At 45.3% G+C, this 18,406-nt stretch overlaps 2 protein-coding genes across 2 annotated transcripts; both read left to right on the plus strand.

Annotated features, from left to right (window-relative positions):
• Window positions 1–559: 559 nt before the first annotated feature.
• On the plus strand, window positions 560–14,539 carry LOC131265626 (uncharacterized). The gene is made up of 9 exons (XM_058267911.1): window positions 560–1,994; window positions 2,046–2,115; window positions 9,666–9,846; window positions 12,199–12,328; window positions 12,687–12,827; window positions 12,937–13,006; window positions 13,093–13,250; window positions 13,321–13,522; window positions 13,872–14,539. The coding sequence occupies exons 1-9, from the start codon at window positions 560–562 to the stop codon at window positions 14,041–14,043; spliced, it is 2,559 nt and encodes an 852-aa protein (XP_058123894.1). The 3' UTR covers window positions 14,044–14,539.
• A 704-nt stretch (window positions 14,540–15,243) lies between these two features.
• On the plus strand, window positions 15,244–18,369 carry LOC131264833 (uncharacterized). The gene is made up of 4 exons (XM_058267099.1): window positions 15,244–15,372; window positions 15,573–16,183; window positions 16,257–16,512; window positions 16,837–18,369. The coding sequence occupies exons 1-4, from the start codon at window positions 15,244–15,246 to the stop codon at window positions 17,680–17,682; spliced, it is 1,842 nt and encodes a 613-aa protein (XP_058123082.1). The 3' UTR covers window positions 17,683–18,369.
• Window positions 18,370–18,406: the final 37 nt, after the last annotated feature.

The raw sequence follows: 18,406 nt of genomic DNA on the forward strand, positions 1-18,406 counted from the left end.
TTGGTTGCTTTTTGTTTTTCTGTTACTTTTTCCTGCTTTGTCGTTCGAAGGGAGTTTCTCTCGTTTGGTTAAAAGGAGTATTAGCCCACACAGCTATAGTCCCGGGTGGTTCTTAATCCAGCACATATGGTAATTTGCGTGTGCGTTTTTTTTTTTTTTTGGTACATTTAAACCATCGGACATGAGTTTTGATTTATTGCAATTTAAGACAGTTCGTTAGAGATGAGAAAGAAACTACGCGTGTGGCCATTTTGTTTCGTCGAGAATACAAACAGAAGGACCGTGACAGTCTTAAGATTGTTTATTTGAAACATTCGAAAAACATTTTTGATAGATCGCATAAAATATACTAGTAAGTACAAGGATAATGAACAAGTAAAATCGTTAATTCTTTTACGTTAATAATTTTTATATTGGAATGAAAGCAAAATAAAGATATCTTGAATTATTTAGCAATCAATCTATTTCATATAACATTTCACGAAAATTAGTTGCCTAATAAATTGGAATTTGCTCAATTGCAACTGCAAATTTGTTTTGATTATTTTTTCAGTTCATCATGGATGGATCACCCCCGAAGACTAACCGAAAGGTACGTTTCTCGCTTCCCGAGCCCACCGTACCGGCCGTTCCCTCGACAGCACCGACCCAGAAGCAACGGATGGCCCACGGTACGGTACAGTACGTCAACGGTACCCTCATCAGTCATCAGTCGCAGCAAACACACCCTCCAGCGGCATCCCACGGCGGCGTCGGTCAGTCCCGTGCCCACCAAGCACTCCAGGTAACGCCCACTCCAACGTCCCTGTCGTCGTCGGGCCCGGGAGGTTGCAGCTTCAAGCCGAAGGAACTGAACAACAAAATCGTTCTGCATCTGAGACCATCCGTCAGCTCTCTCGATAGCAGTGGAAGCGATCAGGGATCATCTCCCAAGGCCGGCCAATCACCGGGCGCCTCCATCGACGGCGGAAAGGGCGGCCCATCGACGAACCGGCAGAAATCGTTCTCCCAAAAATCCACCCACGGAACCAACGGAACCACCGGATCGGGTGGAGCCCGTTCGCTAAAGTCACTGCCACAGATAAACCAGAAGTTCCCCAGCTCGGAGGACGTCAATAATAATGTTGGCACGGGGGGCCCACCGACGATCGGGGGTGTGGGTTCGGCGAGCAGGCAAAAATCGAGTGACGATCTCAGCTCGCTCGGCATGTGGAACCACCCGGTGAAGAAGCCGACGATTATTTTGCGCACGATTTCGGCCAGCGGAACCCAGCAGAAGAGCCTCACGGGGCGCACCTCGAGGGGGAAGGGTGGCCTGGGGAAGCTGCCGGCATCCGGTGCGTCGTTCGGTGTGTCGCGCTCCACGAAGACGCTCATCTCGCCGCATCTGCAACCGATGGAGGGTGGCGGTGGTGTGTTGATAAGGGTGCAGGAAAATTGCACCGCGGTCAAGTGTACGAACGAGGCAAACGGGGCGAGGATCGACGAAATCAACGTGTCCAGTATTATCCGTGCCACCAACCCTGGCTCAACCTCCACGACACCAACGACGACGACGACAACAGCGTCACGTCCGTACGGAAAATCGAGCCAATTTCTGGCCGTCCCGGAGTACAGCGATCGGTACGAAGGCATGGAGACGGTCGTGTCGGCCACGCTGCCCGACGAGGAGGAGGACGATGACCTCGAGGACAGCGAACAAGACGCGGCCGAAGAGTCCGGTAACGGACGAAACGGGGCGAGAAATGGTCACGCGGCGGAAGAAAACGGTGGCGGCGATTCGAAAGCGAACCACAACCACAACCACAACAACCATGTCAATGAAGAGGACGACACGAGCTTCCGGTGCAGCCGGGACACGAAGCTTAGCCGGGACAAGAATACCGCGCAGTTCTGGGACTTTGTCGAGCGATGGCGCACCAATCGGGCGTTGAAAAAGCTCGAAAGCGCCACCTACCATCATCGGTCGCCATCTTCCTCGTCCGATCCCCACCACCAGCAGCAGCAGCCGGCCCACCACCATCAACATCAGCACCGGCTCGAGGCGACCGGCGGCAGCAACGCGTCCATCACGCCAGTTTCCATCGGTGGTTCGATCAAGTCGGACGCGAAAAGGTCAGTAGCACTCCGACGACGGTGTAGAGGCCGCGCGCTCCGTTCGTGCCGCAATTGGTGGTCGTTATTTGGCCGGAAGTGATTGTTTAGTTTGATTTGTTGCGTCTACGGTTTGAAGTTGCCGAAATTCCAGTCAGTAAAGAAGAAGGGAAATTGCCCGTGGGCCGTGATTGTGGAAGGTTGAGACATTTCTCTGAGCAAAAGATCTCTGCGGCTGAGATCATCCTGAGTGGCTTAAACCGAGCGTAGTGCAAACACTTTACAGGAAGAAAATATATTACTCACAACCATACCCTTTGGTGGGAAATTTGTGCCATTTTCCCAAACCTCCCACCCCACCCAGTGGAGCAGTTCCGAAGGCCTACATTCGATAGTTTCGGACCGGAACAAGCGCGGGGGGCTCCGGGGGCTGATCGACAATCGGAACGCGTGCATCGAAAGGCCAGCAGAAAAATCGTGAGTTTTATTTATAAACTGGCTTCCGCAAAATCGGTGCAGTTGGCATGATTCGAATTAATTGCACTAGCGAGCAGTGAGTGGCTCGTAGTGCGTGAGGGATTGATTTTTGGAGGTATGTTTGGTTAATTTTGGAACAGCACTTCAAAGTGTTCACCGAACAGTTGGGCGATCGATTGAAATGGTTACTTAAAACATTTGTTTGACACATTCAAGCAGTATATTTTATTTTTATTTTTTTAACTATGTGTATGAACTATATTACGATAACTTAAAAATAACGTAAAATATTGTTGAATACATTATTTTGAAGTTAGAAATAATGAAAATGTTATCCAACCAGCAATATCTTAAAGAAAACATGCAGATTAAGCAAATGATCGCAATACGATCTCAAAAAAAGGTAACGAAAAGTCCTCAAAAATCAAAACAAGACAGTAAATAACATTGAAGGCGCTTGGAAAACCTCCTTCTTGAAACGTGACCGGGTTCGAATCTAACCCTTCATACCAACCATGTGCCATTATTCGTGCCCATTAAAAAACCAATAAACCGTGCGTTATAAATAAGTTTCGTTTCCCTACAACCTTGCGGACGACTTTCGAAAAACTAGTTGTTGATTTGTTATTCGAACCGTTTCGGCGCACATCTCACTGATATAGTTCGCCATCCTGGCTCGTGGTGGCCTATTTAATCGAAATCGTACCGCGTATTTATTTATTTTAATTGACCTCGTTGGCTCCGAACCCGGCAGGACGAGATCTTTTATCCTAGTGACCCTTTTTGGTGGACCCTCTTGTTCGTCTGATAATCCGATTATGGTCCGGGGGCATAATCCAGGCCACCAGATGGGTGACTTTTCTGGGAAAGGGGTTTTGATCTTTCGATTTTAAATAATTGCACATCCACCGCTCGTGTGCTCGATTGCTTCGGTCAATTGAGTTAATTGTGGGAAAAATTGGGAAAACGAAAAGGACACACACGTTTAATTATTTACCCACGTTTACGTTTTGGGAATCGATGACGAGTGAGAATTGAGGGAATGGAAGCGTAGAAGCAATGAAGTGAAACCCGCATTAAGGGATTAAGCGTTTTCCACCGTTACAAATGGGCCGCGAGAAGGGTAGGAGGAGGCGGAGAAGGCAGGCGATTTTCTGTCCGACACCGGTGAGTGTGAAGCGGAATCGAACACATACATTTAACACATACCAACCAGGCCAGTGTTGGTGGGCAGTTGTTTTGTCCTTTTTTTCTGAATCGTTCGAAAAATTGGACCATCCCTCGCAGGCGGTTTGTTTTTTTGCGCATCACATTTTCACCTCACCAATTTTCCGGCTCCCGGCGTTCGAGTCACGCAGATGGAAAGTGTCATCGTGTGAATTATCGTTAAAAAATGATATCGAAATGAAATAACGTGGAGGGAAAACAACACGACTGCGAGGAAAATAAAGCACAAATCAAGCTACGACCACCACGGTATGTTCCCATGGCTTTCCCCCAACCGTTCAACCGTTCGATTTAAAGTGCATGCAACGGTGTCTGCAACCATGCGGCTCAACTCCCGGCTCACCGGGAGTCATTTTCCGATACGCCAAACATAGGCATACGGGCGGGATTTTGGCAAAAACCTTGGCGATCCGATGACAGCTAAACAACAATTAAAATAAATCAAACATTGCCCCGCCAAACCACGCCGGCCCGATTGGAGCCATTTATTATAGGTCGCAACCGTGATGCAACACAACTGGCCCGCGGGCCACCCTGGCGATGTGTTCGTGCATGCCGGTGGTCGGTTTGTAAAATGTGGTCATATTCGTAAAAAATAATCGGAACATTTTTCCCCTCCGGAAACGCCACATCCTGCAGTTGTAGCCGATGGTTGGGGGATTAGAATGATTTGCTAGTGTTTTCGAAAACACGGCCATTCGCGAGACTTTTCACGAACGCGGATGACGCAAAACATTCCCTAATGTCAACCTTCAACAATGAAAGATTTAGCAGTCGGGAAAAATCTACCATCGAGTGTACCATTGTTTCGCACAAATCTTTTCCGACACGATCGCGCCTACCGATCGAACTGACTCTAAATGATAATTACAGCCCGGGCAAACGGTGGGATGGGTGCGGCAACGATTGCAATCTAAAATTGACTCCGTATCAGGAGGGGAGTTAAATCTCTCCAAACGCGAACACGTGCAGTGCTGCTAAATCGATGCCTTAATTGGAAGGTGGTAATTCGCAGTCACGCCGATCTAAAGCGATCGGAACTAGCGATAGACATCGGTTTATCGCAAAACGCTGCCACCATCGGCGGGTACTCATTGCAAAACCCACACGAGCGGGCCATCTGAATTCACTTTCACAAATGCAGCAGGTAGCATTCGCTTGGAATGCCAAATGGCCCCATTACTCAAGCATCGCATAAACCGCCAAAAATGGATCCACCCTTCCACACCGAGTCGCGGAGTGAAACAGAACACTTGGCGCTCGGCGCGGCGGGAGGGACCGTACAATTATCGCACATCATTTCTCAGGAGATATATTTATTTAGAAGATTACTTTCAAAACCTCCCCAAAGCTTGGCACTCCATGCGGGAAAGGGGAAGCGTGTGTGGCGGGATTTGCGCACCGGTTAAGTGCTCTAGTAGCCCGGCAGTTTGCAGGAGGAAGTACGTAATTTGCATGCGGGTGGGTTTTCCTGGGGCGCGAACGCTGTAGGCAACCTTTTTCGCGTAAAATTAACGTTTTGTTTGATTCACTCGGAACGTATAAAACAACCGAATTAAAAAATAAACAACTCGCTTCACTTGTGCGCTTCTTCCATCGACGGAATATTGATGTTTCAAGTGGTTTCAAGTTTGTAGAACAAACCGACCCGGTTTCCCCCACTCCACTTTACCACGCGAAAGGAACCACGTTTCGGTTTCCGACGCCTTAAGGACAATATAATTGACACAATGTTTCTCTCTTTTAACCACACCCGAGTAGATATGAACCCATTCATTGCACCAAGGTGAATCCGATCGAGCTCCCCGTGTTCTTCCTGCCACCAGCTGGATGGCGTAAATTAAATCTCTCCAATTGACCTGCACAAACCTCGGAGCGTGTGCTCCTGCCAGTTCCGGGGTTGCGGCGTTTACGACAAGACTAACCCTCGTTTGCCATATGGTCCAATCGATCATAGATCATCGATCGACGTCAGTAGATGAATCGGACGATCGTAGTAGCCCGAAATGGTGAGAAATAAAATGTACTAACGCTAGGTTACACCTTCCGTTGCAACGAACGCATCAGGATCATCAACTTACGGTCCTGAATAGAGTCCGTGCAGTAAACCACAACCAGCGTGATGATTTTTCATGTTTGCAAAACTCGGTCCGCCTCGCGACTGGGCAAATATTCGCGCGGTTGCAGTAACATAGATTTCCCCGCGTTGGTAAATGGAAAAGACGGTTGGAAACCCATTTTTACTTCCCCTGCTCTTGGGCATGGAGCGAACCCGGCTGGATGCGACTAGGCATCCCACTTGATACACAGGTCCTGTAGGGTAAATATTTATCCACCGAAGAGATGAATGTATCGCGTGCACGTCGCCATCTTCGTGCCTCGCTCTTGGCCGCGCCCGGGTGCCGCACGATGGGGGCACGTCAAGTGATCGCCATTTACGCCGCCGTGCTGACGTGTTTTGTGAATTTTATATTTTTTCTTTTTAATTTTATTTTGTTCCTTTTGGGAATGCTTACCCTGCCTTCCTGCTAGTGGTTCGGCGGTGTCTATTTGTTCGGGATCGGTACTGAATCCGTTGATGCTGGCGTAAAGTTAAACGGAAAATTAAGATGAAAAATGATGCGCTTACGAGGTTCGTTCGTAGCTTACTTCGGTACGTAAATCTTTGCTTTCATTAATCGTCCAATGGAGTACTTTTTTAGCAGCACAACCTGTTTTGATTATTAAAATTAATATTTGCGTTGAATGCTTTCCGTTTGGTGCTAGTTCGCAGTATGAAGTGTTAAACATTTTTTCCTAACAAAATTACTTCCCAATCGATGAAATCACCAGCTTACATTGCCGTCTCGCCTTTGCAACGTTTAACTTACTTGCGTCTAGGCTCTAGAGTACTTCATCACTATCGCCTATGAGGTAACAAACAACAGCATGGTTTATTTGAAAAGTTGATAACGTGCCGTTACGCTGCTGTTACGTATTTGCGTCTTTGCGAGCGTTATCATGACCCGGTGGGTCAAATCGTCAACTTTCACTACCGACCAATATAATCTTGAAGAAGAAACAATCTAAACCAAATGTAAGCAATTCGAACGGTTGTCGCTTTCGGTTTGGTTGTCATTTCTGATTATTCTCTTTTTTGGTAGCTTTGCAAATGGAAAACCTACCCGTAAAGCTATGAAATAAACCAGATCGGACTGGATCGCGTTTTTTTTCTATCAAATTTAAACCACATAGATAACAGCTCAATCATATTGCGCCTTTAGTGAGTTGGTGAATTTTTTTGTGTCCATCTGGTTTGCACCAGTTGTCACGACAAATTTGATGTTAAAAACCCGGCTCGGTTTACTGACAAGAAATAGGCATGATTTAATCCGCCGCGCCTTAAACGAACATGTGCCAACCATTCATAATTCGTAGAATCACTTCCAAGACGAACGTATCAGCCGACACTTGAAAGATCAACAAAGCCGGAACGATCAGGCGAGACCTGGGATGCTCAAGGCGGCCCAGAAGGGAATTCCGCTACTCGGACGTCAGAAGTACCTTTTTTCCGAGTCCGTGTTTCATCATTCTTTTCATCCAACTCCAACTGTATCGATCATCGGCCCGACGATCGGGCAACCGCCGATGGATTGATTTCGATATTTCGCATTTTAATTAGAGCATTTCTCCGGCATTGATCTGTTGGCACGTTCTTGTTGCGCAGCATCATCATTACAGCGTGCAGCTTTTGCAGGGGCGAACAAAATCCAAACAATTGAAATAATTTACACAATGTATCGAAATGGAAATGGAACGTAAACTGTGCACCGCGAACGTCAAGATGAGGAAGATGGCAATGGTTGAGAAATATTTCTAACAAATTTGTGCTCGACACCTACCATTTTATTCTCGTCTCGCCCTTTTCGGCAACCTTTTGATGCTAGCATGTTGATCACAGTTCCCAAATGTGGTAGTGTGCCTTTCATGTGCCTTCATATGACGGTAGAAATACTCTACCGGCTTGTTTGCCGAAATTACCATTTGCGGCATGGTGTTTTGCGCTTCAGGCGAAGGTTTAAAAATAATTTCCCATTTCTTTGAACTCGGAACAAGCGCACGCACAAACGGCTCCCGGCTAGTACTAGCACTATTCGGGTTGTATTTTTCCTCTTTCCATTCGAGCAGATGGATGCTTCCGAGCAGATGTTCGCTCACAACCGTAGTAGGCGCGGATTAGTGGTTGAAGAGAAGGATACCTAAGTGGCGTAAAACTGTACCTACTTCAATCAAACGTCGCGGGGTGAGTACGCACAAAAACACTTTCGAGGCTTCGGGGACCGGTTATCTGTCTCTGTGCAAATCGATGCAGCTGTACTATCGCAAAATAATAAAAATCGTGTAAACAAAACGCAGTGTGACCGCAGCACGTGTTATTTTTTGTAATTCCACTACTGTCAACGGATAATTGATATTTACTACCGTCGATTCCATTGAACGTCAAGGTAAATCAATGGCCACTGGTCGATCACCGGTATCGTACGATCGGTCGCGTCGTTTTATAATTTAGCCTTTACTGAAGCTTCGGCGACTCATTAGTATGCCACAGGAGCCGCCGATTCGAAATAAACGTCTTTACGTACAAGTCTGGTCAAGTTTGATGTCTCATCGTACCTTCACCCGGAACGATTAATGAGCCTATTAAACCGCAGACAATGTCCCGGAGATGTCGCTGTTTAGAAGTCGCTTGACGAATGCCCGGAACGGGAAGTTTAATTGTGATTGCGACTTTCTTCGGAAGTAAAGCGTGTACGGCAGGGTAGTAGCAAAGGGCAATGTAATGTCACCGAGTGTCAAACTACTTGCTGTGGTATTACGTCACCAAAGCATGCATGTTTCCGGCGGGCACGGTTCCCTTCTCGAGTGGAAGGGTTTCCCACGGGGGTAGCGGCAAGTCGACAGAACCACATGGGATGCGACATGCGACCGTGATTGACCCCGCAGTGGGGGATCCAACTCCGGATTGGATGCTGGCAACCGTTGCACGCTGCCTTGGTGTCATTCGACGGTCGTTGCTGTTGCTCTATTTATACATCGTCAGAGCTCTGAGAAGCACCCGAACGCAGCACGCCCTTCCTTCAATCGTAGGTAAAGGGTCCCATGTGGGAAATGTTGTACTACTTTACTACCCGACAGCATAAACATCAGCATGCGGTGCAGGCCCCACCCTACCAGAGGCCCTTCTGGTTCCTTCCGTCTCCAGGTTACCTTTAGTTCGATCACACTGTGGCCGTCTTTGAGGATAGGGTGGTGGAAAAGGCAACGCAAGCTGAACATTCCACCCATCGGTCATCGGCCGTTGGCGGAGTGTGAAATCGTTCAAACCTGCAGAATGCGTAGAAACACGATGGTTTGTGCAACCGGACTAGCAAAGAGTCCTACACATTTTCCCTCGTGAATCTGATGCAACTTTCGCTCGTCTCGCAGTCGGAGAACTCGCCGACTACTACAGGTTCTTGAGCCAGAAGTCGAGAAAAATGTGCTCGACCGAAGTCGGTGAAGACCTTCGGGACGAGCCGTAGATTAATTAGTGCTGTAGTAGCAAAGGGTAGTCAGCGCAGAATCGTCATCATAGCTCACTGCGATACAGATTTCCATCTGCCAAGCCTCTGTGGTGTGGCAATCGGTTCACCGTCACACTCAGCACCATCCAGTCCCAGTGACGTCAACGATCGGTAGGATGCCGGTTACGGCTTGCTACTTTCGGCCGCTTGCTTGCGAAACAGTGCTGCCCGAGTGTTGTTCCCGAACGTCATAATTTATGTTGTTAACAGTGATTTTCGTTTTTAATGATAAACATTCGTTTGCTTCTTCTTTTCACAATCTAGTCCCACGTTAAGTTCACGTATTCGTGCCCTCAGAATGAGCCTGGAGCAGGTACCGACGGTGACGACGCTACTACGGGCGTCCCGCGACGCCAACGAGTACCTGCTGAAGGAGGTCTTCCGAGACATTCTGGAGAATGGCATCTCGAAGGAGAACCTCAACTCCACCGATCGCAGCGGCAGGGTAAGTTAATTAAGAACTTGAAATTAGAATCTGCTCTACCTCCGTTCTACGTTCTATTTGAGCTTACATTTGTTGAAATCTAATATTTCAATTTTTAAACAAAAGTATTCCTTAAGCTCTTTTAAGATTTCATAAATAAAAAGCCACAATCTTTATGAAAATGTCCTCGAAAAATATATTCCCACTGTGCCATTCGATTCGATTGCATAAGCTTCATTTTCCTGCCCAACAGTTGGTGCTAGTTTATTTTGCAATGACTAGACCACTCAAAAGAACCGCCCATGCCGGTTATGGTATCGATTTGAGCCATGCCCTGGACTGATTGGAAAACATGAAAACTATAGCTGGGCAGTTAATCAGAGCGTGTCATCGGGTGGAAACTGTCGACTGCCGACAAAAGGCTCGTCAGTGTCAGTATTGACATTTTTTACTCAATCAGATAAACAAATATTCGTTTAATGGGATCAGTTTCTCGAATGGTTCGATGAAGCCTTGAAATTTAGGGATGATTTAAGTAGGGTTGTGGGTAAATTATATAATTGTTAGAACAAAAATGAGAACGCATCTGTGGTGAACATTCCTTTGCTGATTTTAAAAATACTTTAATCTAATTTTTTGACTAATTATTGAAATTGTGTTGCATACATCCAGTGTCGAATCACGAATATTTGCAAGCTCATTGGAGTATTTATTTGTGTGCTTCATCATTTATTAGCCTTGAATCATCTTCATCATTTTTGGATCTCGTTTTTAATAGCAGTGTTGTTTTTGTTCCTTGCCACGCGCCAACCTGCGTAGGTGAAGCTACATCGGTACACAAATTGTAAATAGCAAATGATTGTGGCCTGGAAGATGGAATTTCCGGGCACGTCCCGGCTCTGCCGTAGGAAGTAAATAATATTAATTTACCGACAACCAACCTCGCCAGCCATCGACGGATCGCGATCGTGTCGACGTTGCAGTACCTTCCGGGAAAAAACCTTGGCCGTTAAAGTAAACCAGTTCTGGTCGAAGGAAAAACAACAATAAAAAATTGGGCCCCTGTGGAAACCCGGACGGATCATTACAGCCGCCCAAGCGCAGGATTTGAACAATGAAAATTGCTCCGTTAAGCTTGTTTTTCCGGTTCTGCCATTGCGAACGATTTGTAAACTATTCGCACCCAACCCCCTCGCACGAGGAGACTTCATTGCACAACGCAACAACGCGTGGGGAGAACAAGCCGTGGGGCGGGGAAAAAATGGGAAATCTGAACAGAACAAATGGTAGTGATGGTGGTGTTGGTGACAGTGAGTGGGTTCGGAAAATGGCCCACGACGGATATACGGCGCAATTTGTTTACCGGCGCCACTGTCTCTGGCGATTGTGTTTCGGTTCGCGTTCCGCGAAGAATGAAATAGGGAAGTTTGTACCTTCCATTTCTTTTCCTTTTTTCGCAATCCCATAAGCACCTTCACAATCTTGTGGTGCCAAACCGATCGGAGTGAATTTAAAATGTGTATTTTTACCACGTTACCTCAACACCTTCCATCGGTTGGCAACTGTGTATGGCGTGTGGAATGTGTGTTGTTGGATTTTCTCCCCCCGGAAAGCTGTTCCTCTTCGTGCATGGAAAAACGAGTGCGAAAATGGATGCACATGTTTGATTGATTGTCATAAAACAAGGATATGGTCACGCACGGGGGATTGTACACTTTCACTATCGATTTGCATTATTCAGTTAAAGTGATTTTCCTTGTACCGGCACCGGAGCCGTTGGTTTACGATGGTTTGAGTGTGCAGTTGTATTTATTTAATCAATTTGAACTCGCTGTCCAAATGTACAAGGAAATAGTAGTTTCTAGGAAATACCAAAATAGCGATGCCCTTGGAGTTTATTTCCTGCTAGAACATTTTTGCTACCATTAACGTTAAAGGACCAACGTATATCTCCGTTCAAACTCCATTCACCTTGACGCTGCTAACTCTTGCCTATTGATATGCTATTTCAGTTTGCATTCAACCCTCACACGCAGCATTCGTGGATGCAATTTGCGTGTGAAGGCGTGATCGCGGGTGAATTACGTGACAGCTTACAACTTCCTACTTCCGATAAGCCACCAAATAAGTTCGTGGCTTTGCAGTTGTCCAGTCTAGGTGACACTAATAACGGACAGAGTATATTTTTAAACACTACACGTCGCTAAAACGCGCGCGATGCCAACACGATGGCATTATGATACGAATGATCATAAATTCATATCCATACGCCGCACACAATACAAGTTGGCCTCGGAATAGTGCATTGAAATATTTATGTGTGTATGTTTTTTCTTCTTTTTTGTTCTTCTTCAACGCCCTCCCTATTTGCAGACGGCCATATCGTACATATGCTCGACGAATTTAACCAACTTTTTGGAGCTATTTCTGCAACTGCCCGGCATTGATGTCAACAAACCCGACAACGAGGGCAATACGCCGCTGCACTTTGCAGCCCAAGCCGGTAAGTGCCAAATCCCCTACCACCTATTGCACACCAATAGATCGTTAAACAGACGTGGTCGTAAAGCATATTTAGGCTATTATTGTGTTTTGTTTTACGATTTGATAGCACCTTTATTAACCAGAGCCGTTTAGAAAGCATACAGATACGCGAAAACTACACTTTTTTAATATTATAAATTTTGAAATTATTAAGCTAAAGAGAACTAATAGTTTGTCTCCATGTTAAAGTTTTTTAGTCCAAGTGAACTGTTTTTAAATAATTTGTTAAATGGAACAAAAATATCACTGATCATGTCGATGAGCAAAGAATAATTTGGATTGGTTTTACTATTCCAAACATTCAATTCACAAAACAGGACTTTCGGATGTGGTGAACATGCTCATCACCAAGTGCCGCAGTTTGATCATCGACCCGAAGAACAACCTGGGCTTCACACCGCTGATGAAGGCTGCCCTCCAGGGACGGACGCGCTGCGCCAAGCTGTTGCTGTTCGCTGGTAAGTGTCCACCAGCTGGCACCGGTGTTTCCGTGAAGATATTTTCCATTTACCTATTTCCTGCCATGTGGTGTCTGTCTTCTGTTTTCCGTTCTCCTCCCTCGGACAGGGGCATCGCCAGTCGAAACCGATGCCGGACGAGGATTTAGGGCGGAACAGTGGGCGCGCTTCTGTGGAAGGTGAGTAGCCCTCCAGGCCGAGGTCAGTTTGAGTTGCGTACACGCGGAGTCACTGATATTATGGTTTATTTTCGCCGCTTGACCAGGCACACCTGTGCGGAAACGATAGAGCAGTGCGCCCGAGCCCGGTTGCTGGACAAATCGACACCCTGTGGCAGATGGTCGCACGATATCAATCTACCGGTGGACAAGAATGCCCTCAAGGCACGTAGCTGCAGCATCACGCCACAGCCAACGCAAAATGGTACCTATAGTCACTGTTTCTCAAACCGTTGAAGTTGTTACACAACAACGTCTATTTTGTTCTCGTGCAGGATTTCGCTCCAAGTTCCGCAAAGTATTCCCATTCAATTTCAACTCCTCGAAGGAAAAACCGGCCAGCAAGGAGGGCGAGGAAAACTACACGAAGGACCTGGTGAACTATCTGAAGTCGGCCACGCTGTGCGTGAGCGGTCCCGCCCTGTCCGCCAACCGGAAAATCATCCAGAGCCTAATCCGACCGTTGGAAGTGCCAAAGTAAGCTCGCGATGGTCGGGGTGTAGGTGTGCGAACCGTAGGTGTGCGGTGTGGACGATATACTAACCCCATTCTATTGCAAAATAAAAGAAAACGAAAGCGTGTTTTAAACACCCGCCAGCCATCCGTTCCATTGCAAGCTAACCCAACCAACCGGAGACTTGCTCTCTCGTTACAAATCGGCGCTTCACAAACGATCCTGCATGCTTGAAAAATTAGGCTTTCTAACCGTCCCCATCAAACATGGTCCATCCGTAAGGTGCAGGGCGCTGGAGTGTAGTGCACGCTGGAATTTGTTGGCGAACCCCGGGTTGGAACTCACGATTTATTTCTCACCTTTCTCGTTCAGACTGGAGGTAACGTACGCGAACAACAATGCGCTCATCAAAAAGTATGAGGCAACGATCGAGAACGGTGCCACGGATGCCGGGCGCCGCGACTCGGTGGAAGGAACCACCGACAGCCGGAATGGGACACCGGCTCACTCGCCAGTACCGACCAGGGCGAAAGTACGAAATTAGATCGGTTCTTTCCCGCTGCTGCAAAAACGGCTGTAGATCCTGGAAGGGCACCAATCGGATCTACGAAACGATAGAACGATCGTGAATGATCTTTAATGAATCCACTCCAAATCTCGTATAGAAACATACAAAAAAATATACCTTAAGTTTACAAAACACACCGACACAAGTCCCCCTATTGTGTACTATCGAATTGCTACTCCAACAAACATATCCTTTTTTCGCCGTAGTATAATAGAGTAAGAGCAAATAGCAAAACCAAATCATTTTGATGAGGATTTCATATCGGCATTTTCAAGTTTTCAATGTTATCTCATGTAAAATATGAAAATCGTTGGAAAATAGGACGGTAAGGAGGGAATTGTAGCATCTCATTGCATAATGTGAGGTTTGTACTTTCACGCATCAAATTAGACTAAACTACGTATAAGTTATGAAAGCTCTATTACTCACTTTGCATCGTAAAACCAAGCGAATGAAAAAGTCAACCATTGTATAAATATTTAACATAATTTAGTTATTACGAGCATAAAATAAAGGAATCAATTTTCTGTGTACCAACGTGAATTTTGTATGACTATGATTCTTCATCTAATGGGAATTCGATCCAACAGGATTTTAAATACAAGCGATTAGTTTTTCGAAAAATGTTTCAAAAAACAATATTCCAACCATCATTTTGAAAAATGGCTTGATGCTGTCATCTTGGCACTGACAGCTTCTGGCTGTCAGACGTACAAAATAAAAGCCGGCGGACTTTCGAACACAACAACGTTTTTCTCGTGAAGATTCCAGGGTCGGTCGTAAAACTAGCTGAGAAGGTACGCCCTAAACGTTCATCTTATTACGCTGTCGTCTTTGGAGAAGATTAGTTGTGGTGTGCCAAAAAACTCGCGTTTTTAGCTGTTTGGCTACAACTGAGGACGTTTTTGAAAGATCCCTGGTAAAATTTATGATGTATTTAAGTTAAAAGAGTTGCGCAAAACTCTCGTGCGCGTCGTGATAATTCCTCTGAGATGTAAAAAATATTCAACCGGTCTAGTTGGAATGTTATGTGAAAGTGCTTACTTTAATTTGTTACTTGTTATTCATTTATTGATTATTCAGAAGGAAACGTTGCTTGTTGAAAGCACACAGTGGAGCCTGGGCTATAAATTGATTGGCCATACAACTCCTTGGATATCGTTTGACGACAACGAAATGTACGTAAAACTGTGGGATTTGTGCCGGCTTTGTGCGAAGTACAAGGAAGACCGTGTGGCCATCTTTTCAAAGGAGGGTCGCGCTTTGGAAATTCAAGGAAAAATTCACGAAGCGTTCGGCTTACATGTAAGTATCCATGGGGGGATCCGAACTACCACACTGTTACGCTGGTTTTGATACGGACCACGAACGCAAGGGGGACCGTCGCGGTGGCGCCTGCTCGCTACTCGGGACCAGTCGTTATGGTTATACAGAAGAATATGTTGCATGTGGACATTTATGATGGCCTTGAAGATTCCATGCGTGGTTCTACGCCTTTTTCGCAGATTGCACAAACGGATCGCTTTCCACAATGTGTTTGCAAGGAGTGTCTCCAAAAGGTCGATAAACATGTAAAAATTCGCAAGCATTTCTTGAAAATACATAGGAAGCTGGTTAAATGGTCCAAAACCAAAGATAACAAAATGTTCATTCGCATAAGCAGAGTAAAAGAACCAGAAATGGTCAACGGACCCGGTTCAAGTGTCAACTTGCAAGAACAATCTTCGCCGGCAGCACGGCTAGAGAATTATATCAGTAGTATTCCGATAACTATCATCCAAAAGACCAACGGCAACGTGACCGTTCAAAGTACCAATGAGGACCTTCTAAGTAGCATGGCGCATGACGTCGGTATTCAAACAGACGGTGGGACTAAATCTCCGGTGGACGAACAACCGGAACAGACACCGAAACAACAACCAATTATAATCAGTCAACCCCAGCTGGTCCATGCAAATCTGCTGTCGAATGAGCAATCAAAGGAACAACAACCACAACAATCACAACTTACGCCATGCTTGGGAATGCAGCCACCGATCAACACGAAAAATGTCACGGATTCGTTGGAAAACGGTTCACTTTTCTTACCAAAAACTCCCGAGGGTGAAACACATTCGTAAGTTGGCCTTTAAAATTGCAAAACAGCATTTAACGAGCTTATGCCTTTTTTCCATTTAATTTTCTATAAGGACCTTCAATAAAGTGGATGAGTTCATTAAAGTCATACCGGCAAAAAAGCAGAGGATCGTCGAAATGCTCGATTCTTCCGAAAACCAAAGTTCTTCCGAATCCGAGTCGGGAGCAGACACAACGATTGAGGAGGATTCTCCAGCAGTTTTTCGTTTCAGTCCGATGTACGTTTACGACGACGACTCGTACGATGATGAAGACGACGCTACCTCCAGAGGTGTTTACACCAGCACGCCAATGATCGTGGAGCAGACGGTAATATCTTTGCAATCGTTCAAGCTTATGATTTTTTCTTAAATTATGGTTTGGGTTTTTAATAATAATATTCTGTTTCTTGCTTTAATTTTACTTTTGAATTATTTATCTAAAAATTATTTACAGTTTTAGGAAAAGATGAAAGAAAATTTTAGCGCTTTACTGTATATGTGATAAGAATTTTTTTTGTATTATGTTTAAACAAGGTAGTGTTTTAGCAATGAAATATACCATTTCGGGCAATTTACTTCCTCTGTTGGCAAATCAAATTGATTTATTTCGTCTAGATATAACTCTTATTGCTGCTTTTTGTTCCTTTGGTAGCCAAAAGAAAATCAACCGAGAGATGGACCTGCCATCGGCGAAGCAGCATACGGAAGCCATGGAAATAATAACGGTGTTGTTATCAGGAAGGTGGATATCGCTCCACCTCCTCGTTTTTTCAATACTTTGCAACCGTCTGTACCATCCCTCATGTCGGACATAACCGAGGCGCCCAAAGATCGGCTCCAGCAGCAGCAGGAACAACCAGCGGTCGTCCAATCAATACCAATAGCTATGACGAACGTCTCTACCGGTACCACACCAATACATTTTCCAACGTACATCTATCAGCACCAATCGGTGGACTTCATCAACCAGCAGCAGAACGTTTCAGTTCCGGCGCAGCAGCAGCATCAGCAGGTGCCAATAATAATAGTAGAGAAAGAACCGGATCAACCACCAGACGAGCAAATTTTTACCTTAGCGACCGACAAAGGATATCTACGGCTTACAATTCCGACGAGCGCACAAAGTCTACCGGATCTGAATGCCAACATCCAGACTCTAACGTCGTCCATCGAAGCAAATACGGCCAATGTTGGCGGGGGGCAAACCACCATAAACGTCCAGGATGATGAGGACATGAACATTGATTTGAAGTTGCAGAATCTTATGGCAGCGGGATTATCCGTGAAAGTAGTGGAACTAACTGTGGACCCATACGCGCATACTGCGGAGAGAAGTAATAATACGTTGCAGATGAACCAAGAGAGGTCCGGGGTACCCGTGCGTATTATGGAACATGACTTACAAATGATGGACCAACCTCCTGGTGGCTTGCACTCGGAAGTCGAGCACGATCTGGACTCCATCACCTGTATCGAACCATTTTACGTCATTCTGTGAGCTAACATTCGGTAACACAGTAGCTAATATACTAAAGCATTATTTTACAGATATATTTTAAAATCATTTTCTCTTATGACCAGTATTTCTTGTACTTATTTTGGCATAAGACAAGTGCCTAATAATTTGTAAGCTTAAGCAAAACAAAAGTTGAAGTGCAGGGGACTTATACTTTGTAAGCTTTTGAAAAACAAAAATTTAATTGTAGGATACAATTTCATTATTATTTACAATTTGTTAGAAAATTGGCCCGAGTGCGTTGGGGCTCACCACTTCGACAGCTAGGGTTCGAATCCTAACCGAGACACCAAAACGTACGATTCAACAAGTTCTAACGGCCTTACGGTTACTCAGAGTTTATTGCCAATATGCGGTTTTAGGGGCAGAAATACATTTGACTACTCTATACTACAGAACAAACTAACTACATGCTACAGTACAACTATTTCCATTCTCTTCTTGCATCTTACCAAAGAGATAAAATAGATTTTGAAAACTTATGCTTCTTAGAGTAGACAGTGGAAGGGGCCAAGGAATTGATAGTTGTAAGGTTTGCCATCTAATTTAGTGAGTACAAAAATTACGAAACAGAATCATATTGAATTTTTTAAATTTTCGGATACCCTCATAAAATATGATAGGTAGTTTATGTACCAATTTCGACGAAATTCTGTTTAATAAAGACATAATGAAGCAATACAAAATTTCCATGCTTTCAAACATA

This window comes from Anopheles coustani, chromosome 2, assembly GCF_943734705.1.
Source record: "Anopheles coustani chromosome 2, idAnoCousDA_361_x.2, whole genome shotgun sequence".
Taxonomy (NCBI): Eukaryota; Metazoa; Arthropoda; class Insecta; order Diptera; family Culicidae; genus Anopheles; species Anopheles coustani.